The 26,065-nt window shown below is 38.9% G+C and overlaps 1 protein-coding gene across 1 annotated transcript in view; it reads left to right on the top strand.

Moving 5' to 3' along the window:
* The window catches only part of AIG1 (androgen induced 1), a 115,937-nt gene that overhangs the window by 21,647 nt on the left and 68,225 nt on the right, over positions 1-26,065 (top strand). Inside the window, exons 2-3 of the mRNA XM_065732896.1 lie at positions 14,500-14,655; positions 23,326-23,427. Of these exons, the coding sequence (XP_065588968.1) occupies positions 14,500-14,655; positions 23,326-23,427 (258 nt within the window). The remainder of the gene's footprint in view (positions 1-14,499; positions 14,656-23,325; positions 23,428-26,065) is intronic.

The raw sequence follows: 26,065 nt of genomic DNA, 5'->3' as shown, positions 1-26,065 counted from the left end.
AAGTTTTGCAGAATGTAGCAGTCTGCTTCCAAAGTACTTCTTGCCACAAAGAAATGTACACTGAGAACATTAACTATTTTGGTTTATGACATTTCCACATAATTTCCCCTTTTTGTGCAACATTTAGAATCACATATATGAGACCAAGATTAGAAAATAGGTCATCTCTGTGATCCTTTAGCAGATTCCAGTTTCTCTATAAGAAAAGTTGGTAAAGGTGTGATAATACCAGAGAGAAGGTCCCCCATCTGAAGCTGACCACCCTTGCATCCAGAGGAAAAATAAATACAAATTGGCTAAGTTCTTTGAATTGAAGACAAAGCTAGAATGAAGCATGTGAGATCCTTTCAGATTCTTGCTCCGATTTCTTGAGATGTGGTTTAGAGTCAGAAGCCCCTCTAACGCTTTCCCCATCTTAAGTCTGAAAACATGGGAATTATGAAATCTTAAAAAAACCTCACAACATACAAATTAGGAGAATGTCACTAGAGAGAGATTTTTACGCTGCAGTAACATCCTGGTACACAAACTGATTGATTTTTTCAAGCTAAAGACACAATATGGAAATCATTATCTGATGGTTTACCTTCTAGCATACGTGATTGAAAAAACATGGTTAAAATATGTGCCTTTCCTTTCTGCTATTGCTTTTTTGTTCCTGCTCTTCAAATTGACTATGTAGTGATGTGCTCACCTTATATTTGCATGGATGCAAATGTTACAACTACAGAGATTGAACACCTGGTTTATAATTTTATACTAATGATAATCATGCTGCATTGTTATACTGCATCATATTTTGCTTTTAAGTTAAATATATGTTTTATCAAAATGCATACCTGGATCAAAGTTGCCTGTGTAAAAGAAATCCTTTCCTACAGCAACAGAATGTGCTTTCACTTTATTTGGTACATGTGTGCAGGTTAACAGTTGGATGTCAAGCCTTTTATAAATCAAAGCAGTATTTGATTTATAGTTTCCTCCAAAAGATTAACTAATATAATTTTATATAAAAACAAACTGTGGTATTTTAATGTGGAGTCAATATATGTTTTCTAGGTTATTATCTTGTTTCAGTGTTCCCTCAAAAGACAACACTTTCTAACCTCTATTAGATTTGCTGTATTTATTGTAGATTTTATTACTTCTTTTTTAATAGGTTTATTAACTCATAATAACCCACTTAAATGCCATTAGTTTTGTAACTTGGATGTCTTGGAAGCAGATATAAGCAATGCCTTCACCGAGGTAAATGAAATTTCACAGACCTTGTAAAAAACAGTTACTGTGCTGTAACTGTTATTACACTAAGCACTTTGCTCCTTGAAATGTTATACGAATTTTGATTGTATGTGCCCCCTACATACATGAGGAAAACAATTTCTCATACAGCTGGTTCCTGTAGAGTAAGTTGACACCTTCACTTTACTGAGTACACATCAGCATGGTTACAGCAGGACACCGCTGTCAAGCATTATCTTGTTAGAAGAAATGTCACAGTTACATTTTCTGGTAAAGTATTGCTCTTGCAAAGTTGGCATCACATCTAGTAACTAAATGCGGTTAACAAACAGAACAATCAATAATTCTAGTTTATATAATCCATACAGTCCCTATATCACAATTTTATCTGTTGTCAAAAATTTCGTGAAGTAGATAGAACACATTTGTTGAGCTATGGTGGAGGAGACCTTTGAAATCAAAAGGCTAAGCAGCCAGCCAGGTTGTAATGCACTGAGACTGTTATCTGTTTTGACAGTCTTCATGGTTAAGTAGGCTGACTCTTGCAGTACCTAACTATGTTTATAATTAGAAGTGGAAAAGTCAAAGAGTCTGGTCTTGACAGCAGAATAATACAGAGCTTTGGACATGGCCAGAGCTCACCCTCCCTTAAGGGGAATGGGAAGAAACAAGGTAAATTGATTGTATCAAGTGGAACTTGAAGACATCTCTGATATGTGTGTTGCTTGTGGTTTCAAGAATACCTTAAGAAATGTGATATATGAGATCTGCAGTGAGAGCAAGAAGTTTTCCCCTAGGCAAAGTATTTTAAAAGCAGAATGGTAGACTGAACATTCTCAGAGAGCTATACTAGAAAAGTGTCTCTGTCCAGTTTGTGTGTTCTGTGGAGAAGGAGGATGAGACAGAAGGAAGTAGTCCTGATTTCTGGTTTCTGTTTCTTGCTCCAGATGAAGTTAAAGCCTTTTAGCAATTATATTTTCCACGTGGAATATGAACAAAGGACTGGAACCCTACCATAAGCCACAAAGATGTCTGTGGGCTCTGTCTTACACTGGCACACTTAACGGAAAGAATGGACATTCTAGACTCTGGCATGGTCACTGATGTATGTCTTTTTGAATTAGGAATTATTATGTAAGTTCATTTCGGGTTGAAATGGGTGTAGAAGGAGCATCTCTTAGGACATACTGTACTTTCAGTGTTGCATAGAAGTTGATATCAACAGCACTGGAATCTTGCTGGAAGCTAACAGGTCAGGTTGGGTGTTAGGAAAAGGTTCTTTACCAGAGGGCACGAACAGGCTGCCTAGGGCTGTGGGCATGGCCTCATGCTGAGTTCAAGGAGCATTTGGGTAATGCTCTCAGACATAAGGTTTGGATTTCGGGTCATCTTGTGTAGAACCAGGGTTTGGATGTGATGATCCTTGTAGGTCTTTGCCAACTCAGGATATTCTGTGATTCTGTGATTTGTCTTTTCCATCCACTGTTTGTTACAGGTCTGCTTTTTGAAAATTGAATTTTGTGTGCATAACTCAGTCTGATGAGTTCCATGTTCAGGATCCAAGTGACAGAGCACCCTGAGCAGCATCACACGTTTTGTATACAGGCCTAGTCCACTCTTAAGTCTTCCTAAACACAGGAGGAAGAGGTCCTCAGAATGGTTTTCAGACAGTGTACAGGTGGGATGCATCTTGTCTAAGTGTACAGCACTTGGCCCTGCTTTTATGACAGGAGGGCTCAGGGGTTGGAATCCATGCTCAGTCCATGTCATATCAAATGTGTAATGTGCCTCAGAACAAGCATTCCAAGCTGATGAACAGCTAGAAGATGAACACAACCTAGTCTTGCTGTTAGTCAGATCCAAGCATCTCGCGTCAGTGGCTTTGATTAGGGACTCTCGTGTACAAGTTTTGTATTTGCATTATTTATTGGTGGTCTGAACACGGAAAGTGCTTAGTCCATGCCACTGGTGTCTGTGTGTGGTGCTGTAATGGATAATGACTGTATTATAAATAAATGGACACTGCCCACAAACCACCAATATATATGAACATTATCTGTGTAACCAGCAATTTGTGAGGAGGGGGCAGGATATTGGAATGTGCTTATTTACTGGGTATTTTGGGAAAGTAGCTTGTATTCTGCAAGTCAAAATTATGGGTACCTTACATACATCTTACACCACTGTCAGACTTTATTTACTTGGACAAATGTCTTTATACTTGGGGTTATGCTTTAAATCTGATTGTGACTTAATTGCAGACAGCTTGTGTGGTGGTGGGCTCTCATTTTCAGAGGTTCTTCTGGTTCATGCTATGCAAACACTGGTGCATGTGTAACGGAATTTATTTTAAGTAGATGTTTTGCATGAGATAACACTCCTGTGTAAATGCTGTTGTGACAGTGTGACCAATTGTTGTCCCAGTGGTGAGAAGGGACTCCACTGCATGTGCTCCTGCAACAGCTTTTTCATCAGGTTTGGACCAGATTCCCTGAACTGCTGGATGAATGCTTTTTGCCCAGCCAGCTGTACTCCCATTTCACCACTCCAGTGCGTGCATGACCAATTTCTACTGACTAGTTAAAGTCATCTCTGCTGTGTGCAGGAATTGCCCCATCCAGTGTTGAACGTGTCTAAACACACCAGTAGTGCCTGCCAGCCCATCAGTTCCTGCGTGAGCACAGAGCTGGGGCCACCTGGGCTGCTCCAGCAGTGCTGCAGCTCCCGGCTCCCCAGTGCTGTTACTCCATCCCTCATCTGACAGACATGCTAGACTGGGGCTCTGTCGATCCCCTGACCTCTGGTGGGGCCAGTGTGGGCTCTGCTTGTTATCTCCCCTTGCAGAATTTGTCTGGGGAGTTCCTGGGACAGCCCAGGGAGTTCCTCGGTGACTCAGCATGGAGTGTGTGCAGCACAGCCCTTATCCCCATCTGCACTGCGATTACAGCTGCAGTTCAGAGGGCACCACACCTATCTGCTGCTTGGAGACATTGGTCATAGAGTACTGAGAGACTTAATGGAAGATATGTGATGCTTGTGCATTTCCTGATGGGATCTGCCCAGCTGACTAGTTGGCTGTGTCTTTCCATAGGCACAGATACATGCCTTTCTTTCTGTTCTGGCTCCCACATCTACAGGCTGGTGCTTTGCAACGTACTGCTTTGTGCCTCTGCCACCATGAGGAATCCAAAATACAGTCACTGTCCAAACTGCTAGTGTCTTTACTACCACAAAGGATGTCATTTGGGCATCCTGTCTCTCAGAGAAGAATAAATGACAGCTTATTGTTAAAATTGTGGCATTTACTGAGAAAGAAAAATGTATCTACTGATTATCAGCGTGTGTGCAATGACAGAGTGGGCAGCATCTGAACTGGGTAAATTTGGAGCCTTTTGAAATTTTGGAGTGTGATGTCAAGTAGTTGATGTAAAGCAGCTAACTAAAATGTGTAGGGAGATATACATTTAGACTTTCCTCCACTTAGTCTGTTATCTTCCTTTTGAAAGTGAAATAAAAAGTAACGGGCAAAACAGAAATAGTGAACAGTAATGTCAGAAAGATTAGTTTGAAAACAGTCAGTTGTTAAACAGAGTTAGAAAGGAAGGGGAGTGTCTGCCTTCACCAGGGTGTAAGGCAAGATAGGGCTCCATTCCATCTGCTTTTCAGGACCTTCCTCCAAAGACAGTCTGAAGGAAGCAGATGAGGTGGCTATGGATGGGATGGTTGTGCTTCTTCAGCCCAGCACCCTGTCCTGTGGGGATACTGGGAAACAAAGTGTGGGCTATGCTTGCTTTGCAGCCCCTCAAACTCATAGAGTAGAACAAGTGGAAGAAAAAATACAAAAGATTTCTTCAGTGCTAATGTTGCTCAAAATCACTGTTTGAGCAAGATCTCCAAAACTGCTTTATTTCTGAACTTGGTGATTCTTGTCAGTTAGCATATGGATTAGATTATTTTTCCATTAGAAAGCTTTGAAAGATACAGCAAGGCAAAAAGTGTCTTAGTTAGGATTAATATGATCCGAGTAAGAAAAAAAGTGAATGTATGTGGCAGTTGTATGGCTTTTTTTTAGAGGGACAGAAACTGCCCATGCTGCTTCTCTAAGAAAGCCAGAAGTGTTTTCCTCATATGCAGTGACATAACTCTGACTGTAATGTAAGTAGGTAGGAGTGCAGGCGTGCAGAAAACAGTGTGATCCAATGGCAGAGAGCTGCCTGGAGATCAGGGCTCCAAGTTCACTTCCCGCTCCCTGCTGACTTGCTGTGTGACCCTGAGCAGCTCTGTGCCTCACTTTCACCAATGGGCCATACGGAAACAAATGCTTGATTTCCTTCAAGATTTATTCTTATGATAGACAGTGTAAGTGGGGAAGTACCATTATTCAGAGTTGAAATGCCACACACCTAGTGAACACTCAACCAGCCTCATTTAATTTAAATACAGTTAGTTTATGTCAGGGTTTTTCCCGTGTTTTCATTAGAGATGTAAGATAATGAACACTTCCTTTTTTTCTCGTTGAAATGCAGTTCTTTATAACATATATTACCTTGCTTAAAATGTTTTGTAAAGGATAGTCTCGTTTATGAAGACAGTATAGCATGTTAGATAACCTTTCATTTAACCATGTACTTCATTAATTAATCTAAAAATTATGTCCTGCCTTTTTTTCTTATTTTTTTTTCCAAATGAAGCTTGAATAACAGCATCCTTTGCTGCAATCTGACTTAGTTTGTGAGTTGCTGGTAGTTTGGATGCATGAAGAGGTGGCATGAGTTTCCTTCCCATGCCTTCCCTAAGGAGAACGAGAATGGTCTGACTGAGAAAGTATCACTTAGTAGCCCACCTTGCTGGTCTGGTATGAGGATTCATTCATTATTGCTTTTGCAGTGCTCAGAAGGAAGAGGGATTAAAATCGTTTATTTCCTGCAGACATGCTAGGAGAGCACTGAGGCTGCTGCGTCTCAGAAGGCTGTAATGCCTTTTCCATTTACATTCTCAGCTCTGAAACCATGTTGCTGAAATATATCAGTCATTGCCCTTTCTAGGTTCAGCAATTACCTTACTCATTAAAAAAGGAAAATAATAAAAACGAAAAAGCAGCCACTGTTCTGTTTGAAAGATTCTATATATATATATATATTTATATTTTTTTTCTTCAAATTTGATCTGTCAAAATTGCTTCCCTCTAGTGGCTTTCAAACAGTATTTCTGGACATAAAAAATTTGGTGCAGTGCTGAAGTTTCTGAACTTTTAAGCAAGACGTTTCTTTGGGAAACTTCTGTACTTAATAAAATGTAATTTCTTTTGGGAGTAGTTAACCTGTGAAGTTCTAGGGACTTTCCAGCCATCAGAAAGCTTATCCTACAGGTCAGTTTAGCGCAGACAGCTGCAGAACAAGTTAGTGTATCAGCTAGCTATCCCAAACATTGTCTAGAGAGCTGCCATTCCTGCTGGTTGAGTGCAAGGCCACTACTGCAGAGACTGTACCAATCCTGCTGAAATGTGTAAAACTAGCATTTAAACCAAAATAATGACATAGACTTCTGAGCAGTGTATAATCCTAACAAGATTAAGCTCTAGCAAAGAGAAACATAAAAGATATAACCTAATAGAATCATAATCTATTCTGAATAAACTGTATTAGACATGTTTGCTGAATTGATTACATAAGTTTAATAAAATTATACTGTCTTATGAGCAGGATACAATAAGTAGTAATGGCAGCTTTTCTATACACAATGCAAGAGAGAGAGGAACAAAATGAGATTTATTAGAAAATGAGTTTAGTCACAAGAATTTAAAATCAAAAGGATAAAAATAGAACAATAATTTCTTAAATGCTGCTACAATGAACTTACTTCTTTGGGTGTATTAGTTAAAATCATAATAAGATACTCAAACATCTATAACTCAAAAGCATCCAGAAAAATGCCTATAATTTTTAGAGGAAGAAGGAAGACATGAGCTTCGAGCGAAATGACACAGCTAAAAGTAGTGCAAAAGATTTGAGAAAATTTAACTCTCTCTGAGCATTTAGTTAGATTTTTGTCAATACCACTTCGTCTGTTTGTCCATTTCATCTGTTCACCCAATAGTGGTAGCAGATTCCACGCTGTTAGCACTTCTGAGCCAGGTGGCATATAGTCTCTAATGCTGAGATCATACTGGAAATGTCATCTATGCAACACAGCTGAGTTACAGTGGTACTTTAGCATGGTTTTCTCGATTGTTGTCCACTTGAACAACTTTTGTTGTTGGGAGCATTGTACCCATGTCAAAACTATATGGTTTTTGTTGTTGTTGTTTTTTGCCTTCAAAAACTGAAGTATTACCAAATGATTCTGATACGTACCATATTTCAGCTCAGTCTGTCATAGTAAGGAATTATGAATGTCCTTACAGAAATAATAAGAATATTAAGTAAACTACTCGTAAGACTGCATTAGCACAACCACATTACCTTTGCAAGAACTGTGTTCAGTGTGTTCAAAAACTACTACAAGGAAGTCAGGAATCACAGTAAGACAAAATTATCTGAGACTTAACCTCTCTAATCAGTGTTATGCAGTAAGGGCTTTTTCTCTGGGTAGATGGAGAGAAAAAGGAAGTGGTGCGTGCAGTACGGCTATATTATATTTTCGATTTGCTTTTATTTCATTGCTGGCAGTTGTGAATTCTAATAGAGGCTGAAAGGCAGTGCTATAAAATTACATTTTAGGGGCCCACATCTGTTTTGGTTTTCTAATTTCTTATTTAAATTGCTGTAGTTTACAGAAAAAGTTCTCTGTCTGTACCAATGAAAGCACATCATGTGTTCTAACAGGTAGAATTTTAGTGTGTCCTTGTCAGAAATGTGAGGTCTCTAATTTAGACAGCTGTTTCCCCCATTCCACAGTAGATATTTAAATTCTTGGGCTTAAATGATGTAGTACCTATAAAAACTGGACCCAAGATTTAAACAGGTTTATTTTCCATGCAAAATGATTGCATTTCTTTTGTGTATCTATAAAATCTCATTTGCTTAGAACTCTGTCCTTGGTTACATTTGGACAATCCTGGTGGGCTTCGGAGGAAAACACTGCAGGGGGTTATGTGGGAAGTAAAGGACAGTTAAAACAGTCCCTGAGTGTAAATCATATGGTAAGGGATTGGGAGTGTTTTATAAACTCTGTTTTACACCATATGATTAAATCATGACAATGAAGTTACATTTCTGAGTAAGGACTAGACTTCTTATGTGACATCCTGGTGACAGGAGCCCACCCCCAACTGAAGGCTCTAAAGGGAGACAGGAGTCATTGTTTTGGATGAGGGCAATGCTAGATATTTATAAGGTTGTCCATCAGTGTAAAATATGTGCACTTACCAAATTTCAAATGGCTCCTCTGAATGAAATAAGTATAGTTTTATTGGTTGAGTTGAAGTTCTAATTTATGTAAATAAAAGAGAAGATAAAAACGTACTTCAAGATTTCTAACCATGAAACAACTCAGAATAAAATAGATGGCGTGTGCATTTAGAATTCTGTTGTCTGGCATTGTTTTTCTTCCCTTGTCCCTTCCTTCGTGCTTTGTGCATTTGGTTTTTCAGGGTGGCTTTTGATGGGCAGAGGCTACATTCCCTGTCTGAGGGCCTTGACTTGTTGAAATTTGCTGTGACAAACAAAGCCAACACAGCCATGGTGCTGGTATCAGTGTAAGAAAAGGTTGCTCCTGAAATGATAGGAGGGCTGACTGCCTGCACCAACCTTCATCAGTCAGTGAACTCCTAGGATGATGCTGCTCTTCTGCCTCTAAAATGCAAGTCTTCTCCATTCCTTGCAAAGAAGTAATGATTGTGCATAACACCTAATGCTTTTCCAAGGTGTTTGCACATCTCTTTAATTAATTGCAAATTTAGAAATTAGACATATTACACTGACCTGTATTTTAATAACTCAAGTGCTGTCGCTTCTTACTTTTATGTCTTCATATTTCATTTCATTTGTTCCTTTCATTTGTTTGCGAACACAAAGATTTTCTTTTACTTATCTAAAGTTGGTGGCTTCTCTGACACAAATGTTTAGCACTTGACTACGTATTGTCCATCATCTGCTTGCTATCAGTACTAATGAAAGTATAGAGAGGGGAAGAGGAGTCTCAAGAGTAAAAGCAGCATGACTGGGTGTAGCAGTGGGGTGGCAGCAATCATGAGTATCTATAGTTTCATGCAGTCAAGAGTAGTAACAGATGTAATATAAATAAATATAAATAGCTACAGCCTGTGGCTTTGTCCTGTGAACAGTCTGTTTTCTGTCAAAGGTACCCTGTTGCTATTGATTTACCTGGAATTGCTCAGTGTATCGCAACTTCAGAACATTGAGCTGCTTTCATAGCATGCAGGAACATCTACATGTGCTACTGTCTGATACTCTACAATCCTAACCAAGCATAGTCACAAAACAGAGTCCAAGCAGTTATGCTTGAAGTGGACAAAGGGTTAAAATCTGACTTAAGTTACTTCAGTTTCTTGAAACACAGTCATCCTGATTGCTGAATCATAATGCATTTGCAAGTCAAGTAATAATGTCTAGAGGCTGGAGGAAGGAAAGTAAAAGTGGCACAGGGTGACAAGGAGATGATTTGAGGATGTAAATCATAGTCCTATTGTTCAAAAAGGAAGTTAGACCATGTTCTGTATATGCAAAATTGGAGAGAATGACAATGTCCAGCAGTTTGGTTCTGAGTACTAGTAGAGCTAAAGGTTGTCTTGTCAGGCTGTGTTTGATGTCACCATGGACTGACCTTCCCTAGTTCTGTCCCTGTCCCCAGGGAGGTGCCCAGTGCCTGTGTCTGGAGATGCCCCTGCATGTCTGTGCTGCTCCCAGCCCTGAAGTGTGAGCCTGGAATGAGTCAGTTTTCCTATAAATGTGCTACATCTGCAAACTCTTGAGGTCTTTCTTAATTACACTTTTATCTTACCAGTGGAAACTTAGCACAGTAGGAGAAGTACTGGTCACGCACATGCACATGTGTATGTTATGCACAAACATGGACACTTTTTCCATATTTTCTTGTTTCTTGCTGGTTTTTTGAATGTTACTCACAGGTTTTATTCTGGTAGCCATGTCTGTTTCACAGCCTACTCAGATGCTTTATTTCACAGACGGTACAAAAAACACTTTGTAAGTGCTGGAGATCTTTAAAATGATATGTTGGAGGACAGTGAATTATCCATTGTCAAAAGCAGATAGAGCAAAAAATACCCATGAATAGTGAGCAGTTCCACAGCTTTTTCCTCATCTCCTACTATGAACTCTAAGGAATGCTTCTTGTTGTGAGAGTTAGTGTGAAAGAGGATCAGTCCACAGGCAATGAAATCCTAGATTCAGTGAATTTAATAGTAGTTTTCTGCCTTGTTAAGAATGGTGACAGCGTCTCCATTGACCTTGGTTGTGCCGATTGTGTCTGCGCTGTGGAGTTCAACAGCATGGGGAGGAATGCTGCACGGCCCGAGGAAAGGTTTATAAGGAAATATATTTTCTGACATTCAGCCTGAAAGGCTGCATCCAACAAGTCAAGGCTGCGTCCAGCAAGTCAAGTTAGGGGAGTATGAGGAGGTCGTTGTCTGCTGTCCTTCAGTGAACATCTTATGGAAAAACTGCCCTACTGAAGCAAACCTTTGTTTTCTTCAAGGAGACAGACACGTATGATTAGTTTGCTTGATTCTAATTATTCATAAGGTGCAATAAAATCTGTCTTTTCTGATACATAATCTGAACAGATCTTACTGTTTGAAAAGATATTTTGGTGGCTTGATTTCATCTTCCATTCCTAGCTGTTTTCTCCTGCAGCAGCTAAACAATTTTTTTCTCTCCTTGGGGTTTTGTATTACTAACATAACTGTAGATGGTCATTTTCACTACTTGCCATTATGTGCCTAAGCTTTAAGGTACTGTAGTATCAAGCATATTTGCATTCGCCCCTTCAGACTTCAGTGGGAAAAAAAATTGAATAGGCAAGAAGTTAGTGTTTTGTACATTCTTCAATTATTTGCTTGTTTTACTGTACTCTGCTCACAACTTTCTGCCTCTATCACTGTTACATGGCGTAACGAAGGTGTGGCTGCTTCCTGTCAAATCTGTGTTTGTCATTTTCTAATGACTGTTTTCCTTCAACATGTAGTTAGAGGTAAAAATTAGAATATATTTCCTCCATAGTGCTGTTATTGCTTGCATTTCCAAGAAAAAAAAAAAAAAGGCACTTGTTTGCTTAGCATTTGGGACTGTTCCATGTATAGATTCACCACCTGCATATTTTGAAAGGAGGGTCCTTGTTTTGAAAATATCAGCCTAAATCTGAGGTAATGTCAGGGTAATTTGGAGAATATTGCTTAGAGAGAATTTCTTCTTCCTCAATCTGAACTTTTCACATCTGTTTTGTAGCATTCAGACTGAGGAACATAGAATTTAAAAATTTGTTTCATACCATAAAGCACCAATAGCTGCATGCTACTCTTTCCCTATGCCAGACCCACAAAGGAAGTAAATTGTTACTGAATCTGGCTCATCAGTTTATGCTCCTGGGACTCATGCTCTCTGGCCATCCTCAGAGTAATCCTGAATGTTCACAGTTGTCAGACAGATTTTCTCGTATGTTCTAGAAAGGAAGAAAAAGAGTGTTGTAGTGCTTGTACGTATGCAGTTTGTGCAAGTAAGAGGGAAATGTTCCCCCCTGAACACTACAGGCTCTGAATGTACAGTACTCAATAAACATACATATTTCTCTTTCCTATATGGATTTTTTTTTTTGCAGTCTTTTTGTAGAGCAGTTTATTTTGTAACTGCTTTCTGAAATGTTTGGGTACGGTCTCTCCCTTTAGGAATCTTCAGTTATTCTCTATGATATCATTATATTTTGCCTTGAAACAGTGTGTTCGTAACAGGATAATGGGGAGAGAAGCTGTTCAGTTTATGATTGATTAGTAGATGTATGATTTCAATTCCCTCAGAAATTGGGTGTGTGGTTGTCTGAGTCTGTGTTACTTTGGAGAAAGACCATTTCGGGGAATCGTAGTTAGAGCTGCAAACAATCTATTAGTCACTCGTCCAAGCCCTGCCAGCGTAATACTGTTCCCTGCAGTACATTATTGAATGTTTTGTCCAATATCAGTTTGAATGACTCAAGCAATGAGGCTTCCACCACTTCCTCTGAGAAACTATTTCATGGTCTGGTAGAACTCCCTGTTAGGAATTATTTCCTGGTACTTAGCCTAAACTGCTTTACACCCAGATTGATCTCATTTTTGTTAGGTATACTTTTTTTGCAGTCCTGTCCGAAATCTTTCTCCTTCTTTGGCTTTCACGTTCTTCAGCGAGTAGTAGATGGTATAATCTCTCCTCTTATTCAAGCAAATACATAATTAGTGCTTCTATTCCTTCTCTGCAAATAGGCCATCTGTCTGGTAGAAAACAGGGCCGAATATGGGAAGATTTTTTTTTTCTGTTAAGTGCTTCTTTCAAGTAAATAATATGAAAAAAGTGTGTAAGGAGTTCGTGCCATTATGTAGCTCCAGGGAGCCCCAACTTTTATTTACAGTGTTTTTCAGGAATTATGTAGAAGTTGGTTACTTTTCCAAAGAGTCATTTAAAGTAATACCTTTTTTTTTAACTGAATAAACAGGTCCAACATTAGTAGTCTGTCACATTTCATGGCTTCAGGGAATGTTTTGTAATGTTGCTGGTCTATGCTCTGTGCTATTTATCAACCAAATTATATGGAGCTACAGCAAGGAGAAGGGAGGGCAGTGGCAGCAGAATTACAAGCAGCTCCTTTATTATGCTGATGACAGGATATTTAGGGGCTATTTGGATGTCTGTCGTTCACAGCTTTACAGCCAGAATTTACAAGTATTTGGGTTATGTGAGGATTGTTGAGGAAGGGAATGTACTTTAATTCATCCAACCATTACACTTCTGTGGATTTCTTTCTAGTAGCCAACATCTGTTTGGTATTTCCTTCCTTCCTCTCTCCTTCTTCCCTCCCCTGTTCCAAATCAGTGTCCTCTGTCCTGAGGTGTTTTCTTACAGTACTTACTGTAGTCTAAGTTCTGCAAAGATACCTGCACTTAATCAATTTTATTTTGCAAAATTTGGACATGTGCTATTTGTATTTCTTACTGATGGCCTGCTTCTTAGTATGAGGCTCCCAGTTAGATAACACTTCGATTTAAAAAGCTTTTCAACTAGTACTCCAGGCTCGTTTTGGAAAACATCTAGTATGTATTTTAAGTATACATATATGTTTTTTGATGAATCACATTGCAGTTTGGGAACCAAGCCCATGTTTTGTATTTTTCCTTCTACCTGTGATTGCCCAGTACACATCGATTTGTGAGCTGGGCTTCGAGCTCAGGGAACAATCTTTGTGCACTTTTTCTAAACTGCACTACAAATGATGAGAGCCTCCTCAGGCAGGAGCATTCTTAAACTAACTTATTACCATTTTACTAAGTTAACTGGGGAAGAAAAACATAGTGGTCAAGCTAAGACAAAGCCAAGTTTGTACCAAATTCATGAATTCAAGTGATTAATAATTTAATACCAGAGATTATAATATTGCACACAAATGTGTGAGCACACATAAAAGACAAGGATGGGTATATGCCAGTCTGCCATCATGAAAAGAGAGCTTGAATAGCTCTTGCAAGTTGCTTGTTCTCCCACTTGTTAGCTGAAGTGCAGAAATTGATTTGCTAGCACCTGTGATGGGGGCTAAGTCTCTCAGGAGGCTTCTTTCTGGAGCAGGGAGGGTCACAAATACAGTCCTGGTGTGGGAGAAAGAATCGCACTTCTATCTATATTTTTTTTTGTTTTTACAAATGACAGGGTCTTCTGGCTGAGGTAGTGGTCTTGAAAGTCAACACCGGCAAAATCAAGTTTCTTTCTCTCTTACTAACTAATTAGTGTGTTTTCCCCTCACTGTCATCCTCCTCATAGCATTTAGTTCAGTGATTTTAGGACATGAACCTCTTGGACAAACAGTTAGAAAACTAGTTTAAGTGAATACAGTACCTACCCAGATAACTTCTGGTCTGGAATCTCAAGTGGGTTTTGTGTTTCATATGAACAAATTCTACTCATCCTGAATCAACTAATATTTCACTGCTCCCCACCTTGGATCTGATGCAGTATTCCTCACCTGCACTTGCATTGCCCCTGCTTTCTGCTGAAGTCTGGTGCTTTCACTGATCAAGAATGGGTTCTCTTTTTCTTGCAGGTTATCCAGGCTGTCTTCTTTGGGATCTGCGTATTGACTGACCTTTCCAGTCTTCTCACTAAAGGAAATGACAATCAAGAGCAAGAAAGGCAGCTGAAAAAACTCATTTCCCTCCGTGACTGGATGATGGCTGTTCTGGCTTTTCCCATTGGAGTGGTAAGTGTGGTGTTAATCTGTGTGTGCATGTGTGCGTGTGCGTGTGTGTGTGTGTGTGTGTGTGTGTGTGTGTGTGTGTTCACAGTTTGGATGGCTGCTGGTTTTGTTCTAGCTGAAAGGCTTTTGCACCTCTTCACGTGGGACTGTGGACAAAGAGAAGCATAATAAAGATGATGATAAACTCTGTATGTGTCACTGCTATCAGATATCACCAATATTTCTGAAATTAATTTTGTTCATTAAAAATATTTACTTGAAAGTAGAAACTAGATGACAGAAGTGATATCATATCTGAATTTTACCAGCAGGATGTTAAGTGTCAGCCTGGGTTTTTTCTGCACCATGTGCAGTAGTAGTAAGGAAGGTGCTGACATGTTTTACTCTTTAACTACCTGACAGGAGATCAACCTGTATGCTCTTCTGTCATGGAGATGAAGGGAAGCTAAAATCTAGGTTGATCTTTGTTAAACCCATGGGGGTTTGGGGGTTTACAGAAGAAATTGGGTAGGAAAAACGGGAGTTAGTAATGTAAAAAAAAAAAAACAAACAAAAAAAACCACACAGGAGGTACAGAGTAATACATTTTTTCTGTCTTTTTCAAAAGAAAAAAATTACTCTTTGGATCCATTTCTCCTCCACTGGGGCACTGTACCTCACTTTCAGTAGCAAAGGGTGCTCAGTGTCATGAAGTGTTTCATGCTCACTGAAAACAACTGAAAATCCAGAATTTTGTTTGTTTTTACATCAAAGTGTGACTCTCACAGATTACTTCTGAGTTTAAGTTACCTTAAAATATTACTTTTCTTGGGGGGGGGTGAAACTTGATTTCTGATTTTTAATTTCAGTGTTTAGTACTTTGAAATATATTCAGTATGTATTTTCTTTGTAGGACTACTAGAGAACTGTGAAGTCTCAAAAGGTTGTGCTGTTTCACAAAAGCTGACCAGTCATTGTCAATTAAGAGCACGTAATCTAGTATATAGCCTAGTATAACCTCAAATGCATAGTTTATAATATATATATACATTTTATATATTCAGAGATGCTTTATTAAAATGTGGTTTCACTATTTATGTAGAATTTAACAATGTATGTGGAAATACAGAATGCTTTTACAAAATTAGGAAATTAAAAGCATATCTGAAACACTGTGGAAGTATTACCTTAATAAAACATACTTGGTAGCCTTCACTTACTGTATTTGCTGGCCCACCTCATGGGAACTGCCATAGTTTGTGCTGGGTAACAAACTCAGTTCTTCAGCCACAGATTCACAGAATGGATTGGGTTGGAAGTCTTTATACATATCTGCCCCAACTCAAGTGCAACACCTTGCACTTGGTCTTGTTTGAATCTCATTAGGTTCCCACAGGTCCACTCTGCAAGCCTGTCCATGTCCCTCAGGATGGCATTCCTTCCTTCTGTTGTATCAGTCACACCACTCAGCTTGCAAACTTGCTGAGGGCACACTCAGTCACACTGACAATGTCACTGATAGAGATGTTGAAGGTCACTTGACCGAGGATGGACCCCTGGGGGACAACTCTCATGACTAACCTCTGCCCGGACATAGAGCCGTTGACCACAACCCTCTGGCTATGACCATCCAACTAATTTTTTATCCACCAAATGGTTCTGCCTTCAAATCCATACCTCTCCAATTCAGAGGTAAGGATGTGTTATGGGACCATGTCAAAGGCTTTGCACAAGTCTGGCAGATGACATCGGTTGCTCTTTTTCCACCAATGCTGTCACTCCATCATAGAAGGCCACCGGATCGGTCAGGCTCAATCTGCCCTTGGTGTGAAGCATGCTGGCTGTCTTGGGTCACCTTCATTTCTCGCATGCACCTAAACATAGTTTCCTGAAAGATCTGCTCCGTGATCTTTCCAGGCACAGAGGTGAGGCTCACCAGCCTGTAGTTCCCTGATTCTTGAGAAATGTTTCCCCTTTTCCAATCACCAGGGACTTCACCTCACAGCCACCACTTTTCAAATATGATAGAGTGGCTTTGCATCAGCCAGCTCCTTCAGGACCCTGGGATGCATGTTGTCTAGCCCCATAGACTTGTACACATTCAGTTTCATGAGGCAGTCTCTGGCTTCCTCTGCTTTTATGGGGAGGTGTGTGTTTTGCTCACCCAACCCCTGCCTAAAGCTTCAGAGATGTGAGCATAGTAGTGGAATATTAACTATTATTTTGTTTAAAATAATCAAGCTTGCTAACGTGTGTTTATGTGTACAGATATATAAATGTTACATTTGTGTTTTAAGGGAATTTGGCAATTGTGAAGTAGTTGTGATTGTGATTGGCTTCAGATGCTTCTACTACATCAATACTAGATGTGAAGAAAGAAAGCAACATTACATTATTTGTCTTAAAGATTTTAACTGCCTTTTTCAATATGCAAGTGTAGGCCCTTACACGCATCAAAATATATTCTTCAGGGATTCTTTCCTGCATCTGTTTTAGCTCCAAAGTGATGCTTTGTGCTCTAGCCATGCACTGTTTCTGACCTTGAAACTTTTCAAAATCTTGGAGAATTTTAGCTTCATTCTTTCTTGTCAATTCTGAAAGTAATTTTCAGCTGTGTGTTTGTCATGTTCCTTTTCTGTTTCTCTTGCCACAGGTAAACAAGGAATCCCTGCTAGTCATCCTCTGCTCCAGACAATTGAAACATTTACACGCTTCCCAGGAGACATTTTGAATACCTGGAGCTAGCTTATTTCTCAGTGGTCTCAAACAGAAGCAACTTCTTAGACCCAAAAAATCCAGAAAATAGCAAGGAATTGCCATGCACATTGAAAGGATGTTTTCTGTTCCTAAAGGAAACCTTGCACCAGAGAGGGTGAACAGTTGTTAACCACATATTTTCTAAATTTATTTTTTATGAAGAAATCCTGTGGGGGTGGTTTTTATTGTACCTTCTACTTCTGGCTACTGGGAGAAAAACAGCAGAACTTCAGAAGGTAGTAATGGCCTCAGTGACCTGCCTCAGGCTTACATGTCTAACCCATGCCAAGGCAGCTCTTTCCCAAAATCTGAACTTCTCTGACACCCCTCACCACACAGTAGCTACCACATGCCCAAGCATTAGCCTGTGGGACAGCGGCATCTGCCTCAGGCTGGCATCGCTTTCCTTTAGTGTGATTATGTGTAGGAAGAGTTCAAGGCCTGAAAGCAGCAAATGCCTAATGCTGGCTTTTGTTTTTTAAAGAGCCATTTATGTGTAAGAAAATATCTGATGAAATTCTGATATGCTTGTTAGGAGGAAGTTAATAAAAAACAGAGTGTCTGCAGGAAAATAGTTAAAGTCCCCTCATTTCCCATATTCTTTTAACTGCTTCCTCACTCCAAAAAAGAACAATGTGAGTTAAAATGCAGCTTTATTTATTATTTGAGACTCACCCTCTTAACTCTCTGGGGAGCTTCTCAGTGTTTTCCAGTAGTGACGCAAGGGAATCTTCACAGAATAAAATTGAACAGATACAAATAAAATCCATGTTGAGTTTCTGATGTAACAACAGTGGTCTTGCTAAATACTTGTCAGTTACCTTCACATCAAAACTGTTTTTATTGCTCAGTGTTTTGGACAGGGCATGTTTAGGGAAAAATGCAAATACTAGGGGAACATTTTAAAGCCCGCTAACTGCAGTTTTTCAAGAGCCATTCAATACCTTTTTTTCTTTATTTCCTGCTTACTGAAGCCCTTGAGATATCTTGTTCTGAAATTTAGATGAGAGAAGGGGTTTCCACTCCCAAGTCAGACAATGATGTGTGAAAAAAAACCATGCAACAAACTAAAGCATTTCATTTTTAGTACTTCCTTAAAAAGTACTACATGCAAACCACCTGGGAAGTCTGACCACCAACCTCTTCTCCCACCTTCCAAAGGAAAGGAAAGAACCAGCCCAAGGGCAAACAGTCTCCTTGGGTGGCTTTACAACAAATCAAATCTTGCAGAATCTACACAGTAAATCAAACCTCTCCAGTGTTGTGCTATGCACTGTATATATCCAGGGGCTTCAATAAAATTGTGAGTTGCCAAGCTGCTATTAGTTTTAGGAGCGTGGAGTAATAAACATGAACCTCTTTGGAGGACCTAATGACTACTGTGTGTCTATTGTTCTTCATTTTAGTATGACTTTTAGTGAATGAAATCAGAAATCAATAGGCCAGTATTCCTTGCAGTAATGTGTTATTCCATGAAAAGTCTCTGGGCAACACTTCTCAGCCCTTTTTAAGGTTACTGTATGCCTGGGCTGCCATTCAGATAGAAGTAGATCAGGAAGCATCCACCAGAAAAAAAACTTCTTAGAGAAGTTCACTACCAATTCTGGTCTATACTGAATGAACTTAGCATTCCTTTGTCATTGTAAAGGAGATTGGTGTTGGAAATAGTTTACACTGCTAAAGAAATGTAAGGAAGTCTTTAAAGGCAGAGCTCATGCCAGTGTTTTAAACTACCACTACTCTTTTCTGCTTGCTTGATGTAGATCATGGAGTTGCCAAGTTTCTGTGGCTAATTAGTGTTTTGTGTAAACTATGTATGGTTTTGTCAATATGTTTATTGTAATTTGTACCGTACAAGGGGAGGAAGAGATACAACAGGCATTTTTTGATTCTTAAGACTGTGTGTACTAGAAAAAGGACAAAGAAAGAAAATGGATATTGTTACAGATTGGAAAAATGGATATTGTTACAGATTAGCTTTCCACAAAATCACAGACTTTATGTAGCTTTAGTAGCTCAGTTTGAACCCGAATCTACAGTGGCAAGAATGATCTTGTATTCTTAAATTATACTTTTGTATTTTTAAAAGCCTGTGATACTAAATAGAGAAAGCCGGATGTATTTCCATATCTTTTGTTTCTCTGTCTTTAAGAAGGCACTAGCACAGTCAAAAGGAAAGCTGATCACTCTTCTTCTGTTGAAAATCAGTAATACTCATCAGAAATCTCTTATCTAGTAAAGATGTGCAACCATTTGCTGCAGTCCCCTTGCCTAGTTATTTGACCAAACTCTAGAGCACTTTTATTTCCATAATTGGCTTGACCCTGCCAAAATCTCTCTATTCCAGATTCTGCCCTTATTTGTGGTGAAATTACAACTGGTGATGAGGCATGAGCAAACAGGACATCTGACTACTGAATTCTTTTCTCCAAGGAGAGTTTTCCCTGATTTTCAGCTCTTGCTCCTTGTGATTTCTTTCATTGGCCCTGTTGATGTGATTCACTTGATGTGATTCTTTGCTAGCAGCAGATCCCACATGAAGCCAGTACCATGTTATTTGCTTTTAACACAGTCTGTCTTTAATAATAATTCACTTCTATATGTAATGCCTTTAACTCTCAACCACGCTGACAAGCAACATATTTATTCTTGCACTTAACCACAGCTATCTTGGAAGACAGCCGGAAAACTTACCTTTAACTACACAACAGTGTACTTAGAAAAAATTTTGTCAAGGTCAAAGTTTTTTTTTTTCCTTTGTCGTGAAGCCATCCAGGAAATGAGTGAACTCAAGTGTACAGCCTAGCCAAAACCAAAAATACATATTGCAGGAAAATAAAGTTCCACTGGGTTCATGCTTTTTTTGCATAACATTTCTTGGTTAGGCTCATGTAAAACAGCAAATTGGGCATTTTTTTCACTGGCTTTCCTCCCTTACTTTCTCTTTGCTTTCATTCACATTATTTTGATTCACAGCCTTTTGAATCACTAGCCATTCCCTAGCTTATCCTTTGAAATTCCTCCCATGGCCACACCATGTGTTTCTCACGCCTTTCTCTGAAGCTTCTGAGGCAGAAGACAAAAGCTCAAGGAGTATCTCCTTTAGTGGGAAAACAGAGTTCGGTTTTCAGCCTCATTTTATTTCCTCTGCTGTATATGTTCTTAGTGATATTCTGGATGCCTGTGACAAGCTTCCAAGGTCTGCTTGAAAATTTGAGGTTCCCTTTGTTTTGCAGTGGTCATCGGTAGGAAAAACGGCAAATGAGGGACTCTTGTTCTTTTATATTGCTTAACCTTATATTGTTTAACCAAGTGTCTTCAGAAAGCTGGCAGTCTTAGGATTTCTGTGCAAATAATTGCAAAAGCTATTGCTGGTGTCTGTTTTCTTTCTGGAATTCCAGGCCATACGTTTGTCTAAAGAGGAGGTGGAAGCATGACATTTGTGCCATTTTGGCTTGGAAACAAAATAAAATAAAAGTACTGGACGCCCTGAAATTATCATTCTGTCTGCTGCCTCTGAGCAACCTGTTCATCTTGGCGTTTAAGGGTGGTACCATGACTCTGGCTGTAGTAGTAATGAATTGTGCCACAAAGAAGATGAGATTATGAGCATAAGAGATGCAGTTCTGAGCTTCACATAGACAGTGTAAGGAAACGGCTTGTTGTGTCATTGTTTTGTACTGCAGGGTAATGTATGTCCTTGGCAAAGCCCAGCCCATATGATATTCCACCAGTACCGTGTCGGTCTAAATTACGAGACCAAGAGTTGCTTTTTAACTAAAGTAAACAAATTCAGAAGCAACTAAGGAAGCTAAGTAGGAAATCCTTCTTGTAGCTTTTTTTAATCCAAATTGTTCACTTTTGTGGTTTATTCTATCCAAATGAGCAAATGATAAAGAAAGGTAAAGCAAACCGTTCAGACACTGGGAGGGATCTTCCCCAGGGCGTTGTGTTAGTCTCATGTCTGGGACAGGTTGGTTCTGTAACACTTTGTTTTTGTGCACTTCCTTTACCTTATGTCTGCCTTGCAATAATGCTTTGCTAAGCAGCCTTTGCCGTCTGTAACTCCAGATGGTTGCAACCAGCTAGGTTGATCTTGTTCCATCCCTTGGCTGACTTTGGTTAAGAAACAGATGGCACGTCCCCTCTTTTCCTATCTTTACCTCCATGGCAAAGTCAATTGTTCTATTCTCCACACAGAAATCACCGATCAAAACATGCCAGCTTTGTTGCATTCAGTGTAATGTGATGCGGTTCAATGAAGTTCTGAGTGTTTTTCCTTGCTGTAAGACTTCATTGGAAAAAAAAGCATTATCAATCTCAATCTTCATGCTCTTTAATCTCCCTATGGTTTTAAGTCCCCGTTGGTCTTAGCAGATTCTCAGGGACCTGCTGTAGTAATACATTACTTCTAGGAAGCCTATAGAGAGGAGGATATTTTCCTTCCATTTTTCCTGTTGTTCAGCTGTTCATATCTTGGCACTTGTGTGTCAGCAGGTGTGCAAAGAGCTGGGCTGAGCCAATGCCAGAAGAGACGCATCTTGTGGGGTACTTTACACTTGCAGTATTTTTCAGGGCACCAGTCAAATGGTCCAAGCTTATTCTGAGCAGGCACCTAACGCTATCCTAACGGATGGACAAGTGTGCTGGAAAACAAGAAGCTATGTACTGTATGCACGTGGAAGGAACAGCACACTACTTCAGATCATTCACATAATTGTGACCAAAGCATGCCTGTCTGAGGTTATAACAAGGTGCCACTGGTAAACTGTGATCACAATTTTAACTTCCCAGAGTCAGAAGCAAATGAAACAACTTATACCATCACACATAGTTGTAATCCGTGCACTCTCTTCACCCTGTTTTTCTTGAACTTTCTCTAATTTTCCACCCAAGATTAATCCTAACCCCTCTACGTAAGATTGTGGCAACATGGGTTCAGATGAAAGTGAATACTTCCCTGCTAATTCCATTGAAAGTCATACCTGTCCTGTCTCAGACTTTAAACTTGGAGTTGTTGCTACAATGTTAAGATTCCTTCAGAACTGTCATTGAAAAGCTCCTGGCCCAGGTATGACTTTCTACTGCTGTAAACAGTAAGCCTTTTATTACTATAAAACTATGGGCTCTAACTCGAGGTAAAGAAAAAGAAATTGCATTTTAATTAGAAGTCTACAGACTCTCTTTTTCCCAGCTAAGGTTAGCTAACACTATTATTTCTGTAATTTTTTGTGGTTTTATACTGTTTTTCAGACTTCAGGTTATCTTTAACAAATTAGTGACATTTTGGCAAAAGATGAACCTAGTGCAAACTTTATCTGAGCCATCTGTCCTGCCCTTAGTTTAGAAGTGAATTGTTTCTGACAAGAGCCAAAGCAAATTTTATATTGACAAATGAGCAGAATACTGGAACTCTTCTGTGGATCCTAGGCCATGAATTTTAAGCTATCTGAAGGGTTAATGGCTTTTTTTAATAGTGCTATTTCAGTGATTGACGAAAGTGCTAAAATGAATTTATAGTCTTCTGTTTAGGGGTGAATGTTTCATATTTATATGTCTTATGAACTTCAAGTAATATTTTGCCTTTTTTTCCATTTGTTTTCTGTCCTGTTAGTGGTGAAACATTATTCATGTGCCACATCTGCTACTAAAATACAGTACTCAGTTGTAATTTGGCCACAGGCATGTAAGTCAAAAACAGAGATTTTTTTTCCAGGCTGAAAGTCAAATAGAAAAATTAGAACAGTGAACACAAATAATGATCCAGGTCCACATTTTTGATTGAAGCAAGGCCTTGTTGAAGAACAATTATATCTGTATCTGTCCATAGATCATTTGCTAAATGCCCAACTTTGCTATCTCAGATATGTAGCTAATTGCTTAGAAGTGTTTATTTAAATTACATCTTCTCCTCTTTTTTTTTTTTTTTCTTCTTAGTTCGTTGTGACAATGTTTTGGAGCATCTACATCTATGACAGGGAACTGGTTTACCCAAAGCTGCTTGATAACTTCATACCAGCATGGCTAAATCATGGAATGGTAAGTAAAGTGATATAAACACTTACTTGCATAAATAAAAATGTGAGACATGGATTTCCCTGTGCATGATTCTGTATTCATGTAGCACTAATCTTCTCAGAAGTGATTAACGAATGTTGCTTGCTAGCAGGAATAACATATTTCCTTCCTTGACTCATATTTAAGTTCCCATTCACTTGAAATAGTGTGGAGATTTGAACTCATGCCTCCTACATCCCCAACTAGTTTTAGGGGTGAGCAGTTTTCTGTCAGGGGTGACTTTCCCAGAGCAGTGTCTTCCTCACCATGAGAAAGCGTACTCAAAAGACACTCTCCCACAAAATAACAGTTCTAACATAAGCAAATCTTGCTGTGAAATAACAGAAATGCTTAATTAAATGGTTTTTTTTTTGCACCTATACGAAAGTATTATTTGTAATGCAATATTTTTTGGTAAAAACACTTGTTATGAAAAATCTCATGGTGTTTCAGGACTTGAGTGCTTTTAAAGTAATACAAATAATTTTTCATTTCTCAAGTACATCGAACTTGTATAACAGAACCTGTGTCTGTGTATTTTTTAAAATGTGGAATAATTTAGCAATGCTGAAGTGAAGTGCTGAAAGGTGTAGTAACTTTAAAATTACTGCTTCTATACTCATGGAAGTAATTTCTAGAGAAACTGACCTCTTCATCCCTCTCTGGTGCTTCAAGTTGGACATCTTTTCAAGCAGTATGCTTGAATGGTAAGGGAAAGATTTTTCCTAGATTTGCATCATGCAATTTATGTGCAGTTGAAAGGCAGAATGTTTGCTTCTCTACTTGCATCTGTGCAAAACGTTTCTTTAATACTTTGTTTTCCATATCAAGACAAGGCAGACCACTTGGCAGTGTGGTTCATCAGTAAATGAAAACTGATTTCATCCTTCAGCAGATCCACAGCAGATCAGATTTGTCCACCACTGCTGAGTTTGATAAAGTGCTTTTTTGTCAAGTGGGGCCAATGGCGTTGATATTTCTTTATTCCTTAAATTGTGTGTTAAAAGAGTAGTATGAGAGTTACTATATCAACTTCTGTTACATAATGTACTGTTTTATAATGTTTTGAAAAGAACAGTGTGATATTGTGTGCATGTGAAGCAGAGCAAAGAGTCTGGTGATGCTTACTGTGTTCATTCAGGCTGTCCTCCCTTGAATTCTGAGGTCACAAACTGAACACATGCCAAGCCGTACATAATGTTGATTTGCTTTTTTTTCAACATCATGTCAGTGCCAACTCTGATGACATTTCTTCCAGGTGACATTCCTCATACTGAAAGTGCCTAACCTATAACATTTTTCATGAAAGTGTATTGTGAAGCAGTTGACAACAAGCAGTACTATGTATTCAGAAGTCTCTTCTGTGCTGTGTCATAACTAAAAAGTAATTTAAATTCCTGTTGCTTTGTTAGAAATATATACTTGCTGAAATATTGAAGAGGGCCTTTGTTTGAAAGTTTCGGACATAGTAGACTTTCCTGAAATAAATTGCATGCAGGCATCTTAGACATTTATATGTTCAGCTTGAAATATTAAGAAGGCTTGTTTGAAAGTCTTTTTTAAAGGAATTGTTTGCTGTGTCAGTCTCCATTTATCCAAGTGTTCCTTGAGCCCAGTCACTGGGAAGGCTTATAGCTGTTGGGCTTTTCAGCACATTTCAGTCTAATTCTTTTTGATATTTTACCCATCATTACATCTTCACCAGCTTTCATAATAATTAATTCTGATGCATTACCCATCATAATGTGACGGAGTTTGGGGGATAGGAGGGAAGGTCTGAGGAGAAATCTTGTCCTCTTTAACTACCTTAGGAATGCTAATAGCTCGTTTATTAGTTAAAACTTTAATGTGGCAGATTTTAGAGAATATGATTGTGACTTCCTTGCCAAAAGGGGAGAACCTTTATCAGTACAGCTTTAGAAAAGTCAAAGTCAGTAGCTTTATTTTATTTACTTAAGTAAACATTTACTCTCATCTTGCACATTTTGACAGCAGCTGTGCATGCTTGGTGCTAATTTTTCCAAACACAATAGTGGGTGTGCTGAAGCCTGACTTTGTACAACAAAACTCACAGAAGAGATCCATTACCCTTGGCAGAATTAAATCTATCAGGAAGATTTGAGTCCTTCTGGTACTAGCTCATAGTACAGTTCTGGTTTTCTGTGAGCTTCTCCTGCAATGTCTGCTGCAGATCCTAATGATCTGAGCTCACACTGTTTCACCTATAAACACTGTCCAGGTTATTCACAGTATATTCCCTAAGCATGTAATCACTAGGCCAAGAAAGACAGAACAAAGTGGAAAAAATCAACAGAAATTGTAAGAAGGTCATCTACAGTAAGAAGATTTCCTACTTGAACTGAAAAGTCTTATCTTTAAAATTTGAGGATGCTGTAACAAGTTGCTCAACTGTTAACTGAGCATGCTGCCTACAAAATCCACAAGGGGAAGAAGAAAGATAAGTCATAAAATCTGTGGCTAAAATAGTAGCCATCATATTCTCATTATTTATTTGGGCATATATCAAAATGCTCTAAAGTACTTTTACTTTAAAAAACTATTTTAAGGTGACTACCTTGAGCACTGTATGATGAAACTGAAGGGCTGGCCTGATCCATTG

The sequence above is a fragment of the Cyrtonyx montezumae genome, unplaced genomic scaffold, assembly GCF_038088225.1.
Source record: "Cyrtonyx montezumae isolate F1298 unplaced genomic scaffold, pur_monq_1.0 scaffold_0, whole genome shotgun sequence".
Taxonomy (NCBI): Eukaryota; Metazoa; Chordata; class Aves; order Galliformes; family Odontophoridae; genus Cyrtonyx; species Cyrtonyx montezumae.
Note: the sequence above shows the minus strand (reverse complement) of the source record. Positions and strands in the feature narration are given on the sequence as shown.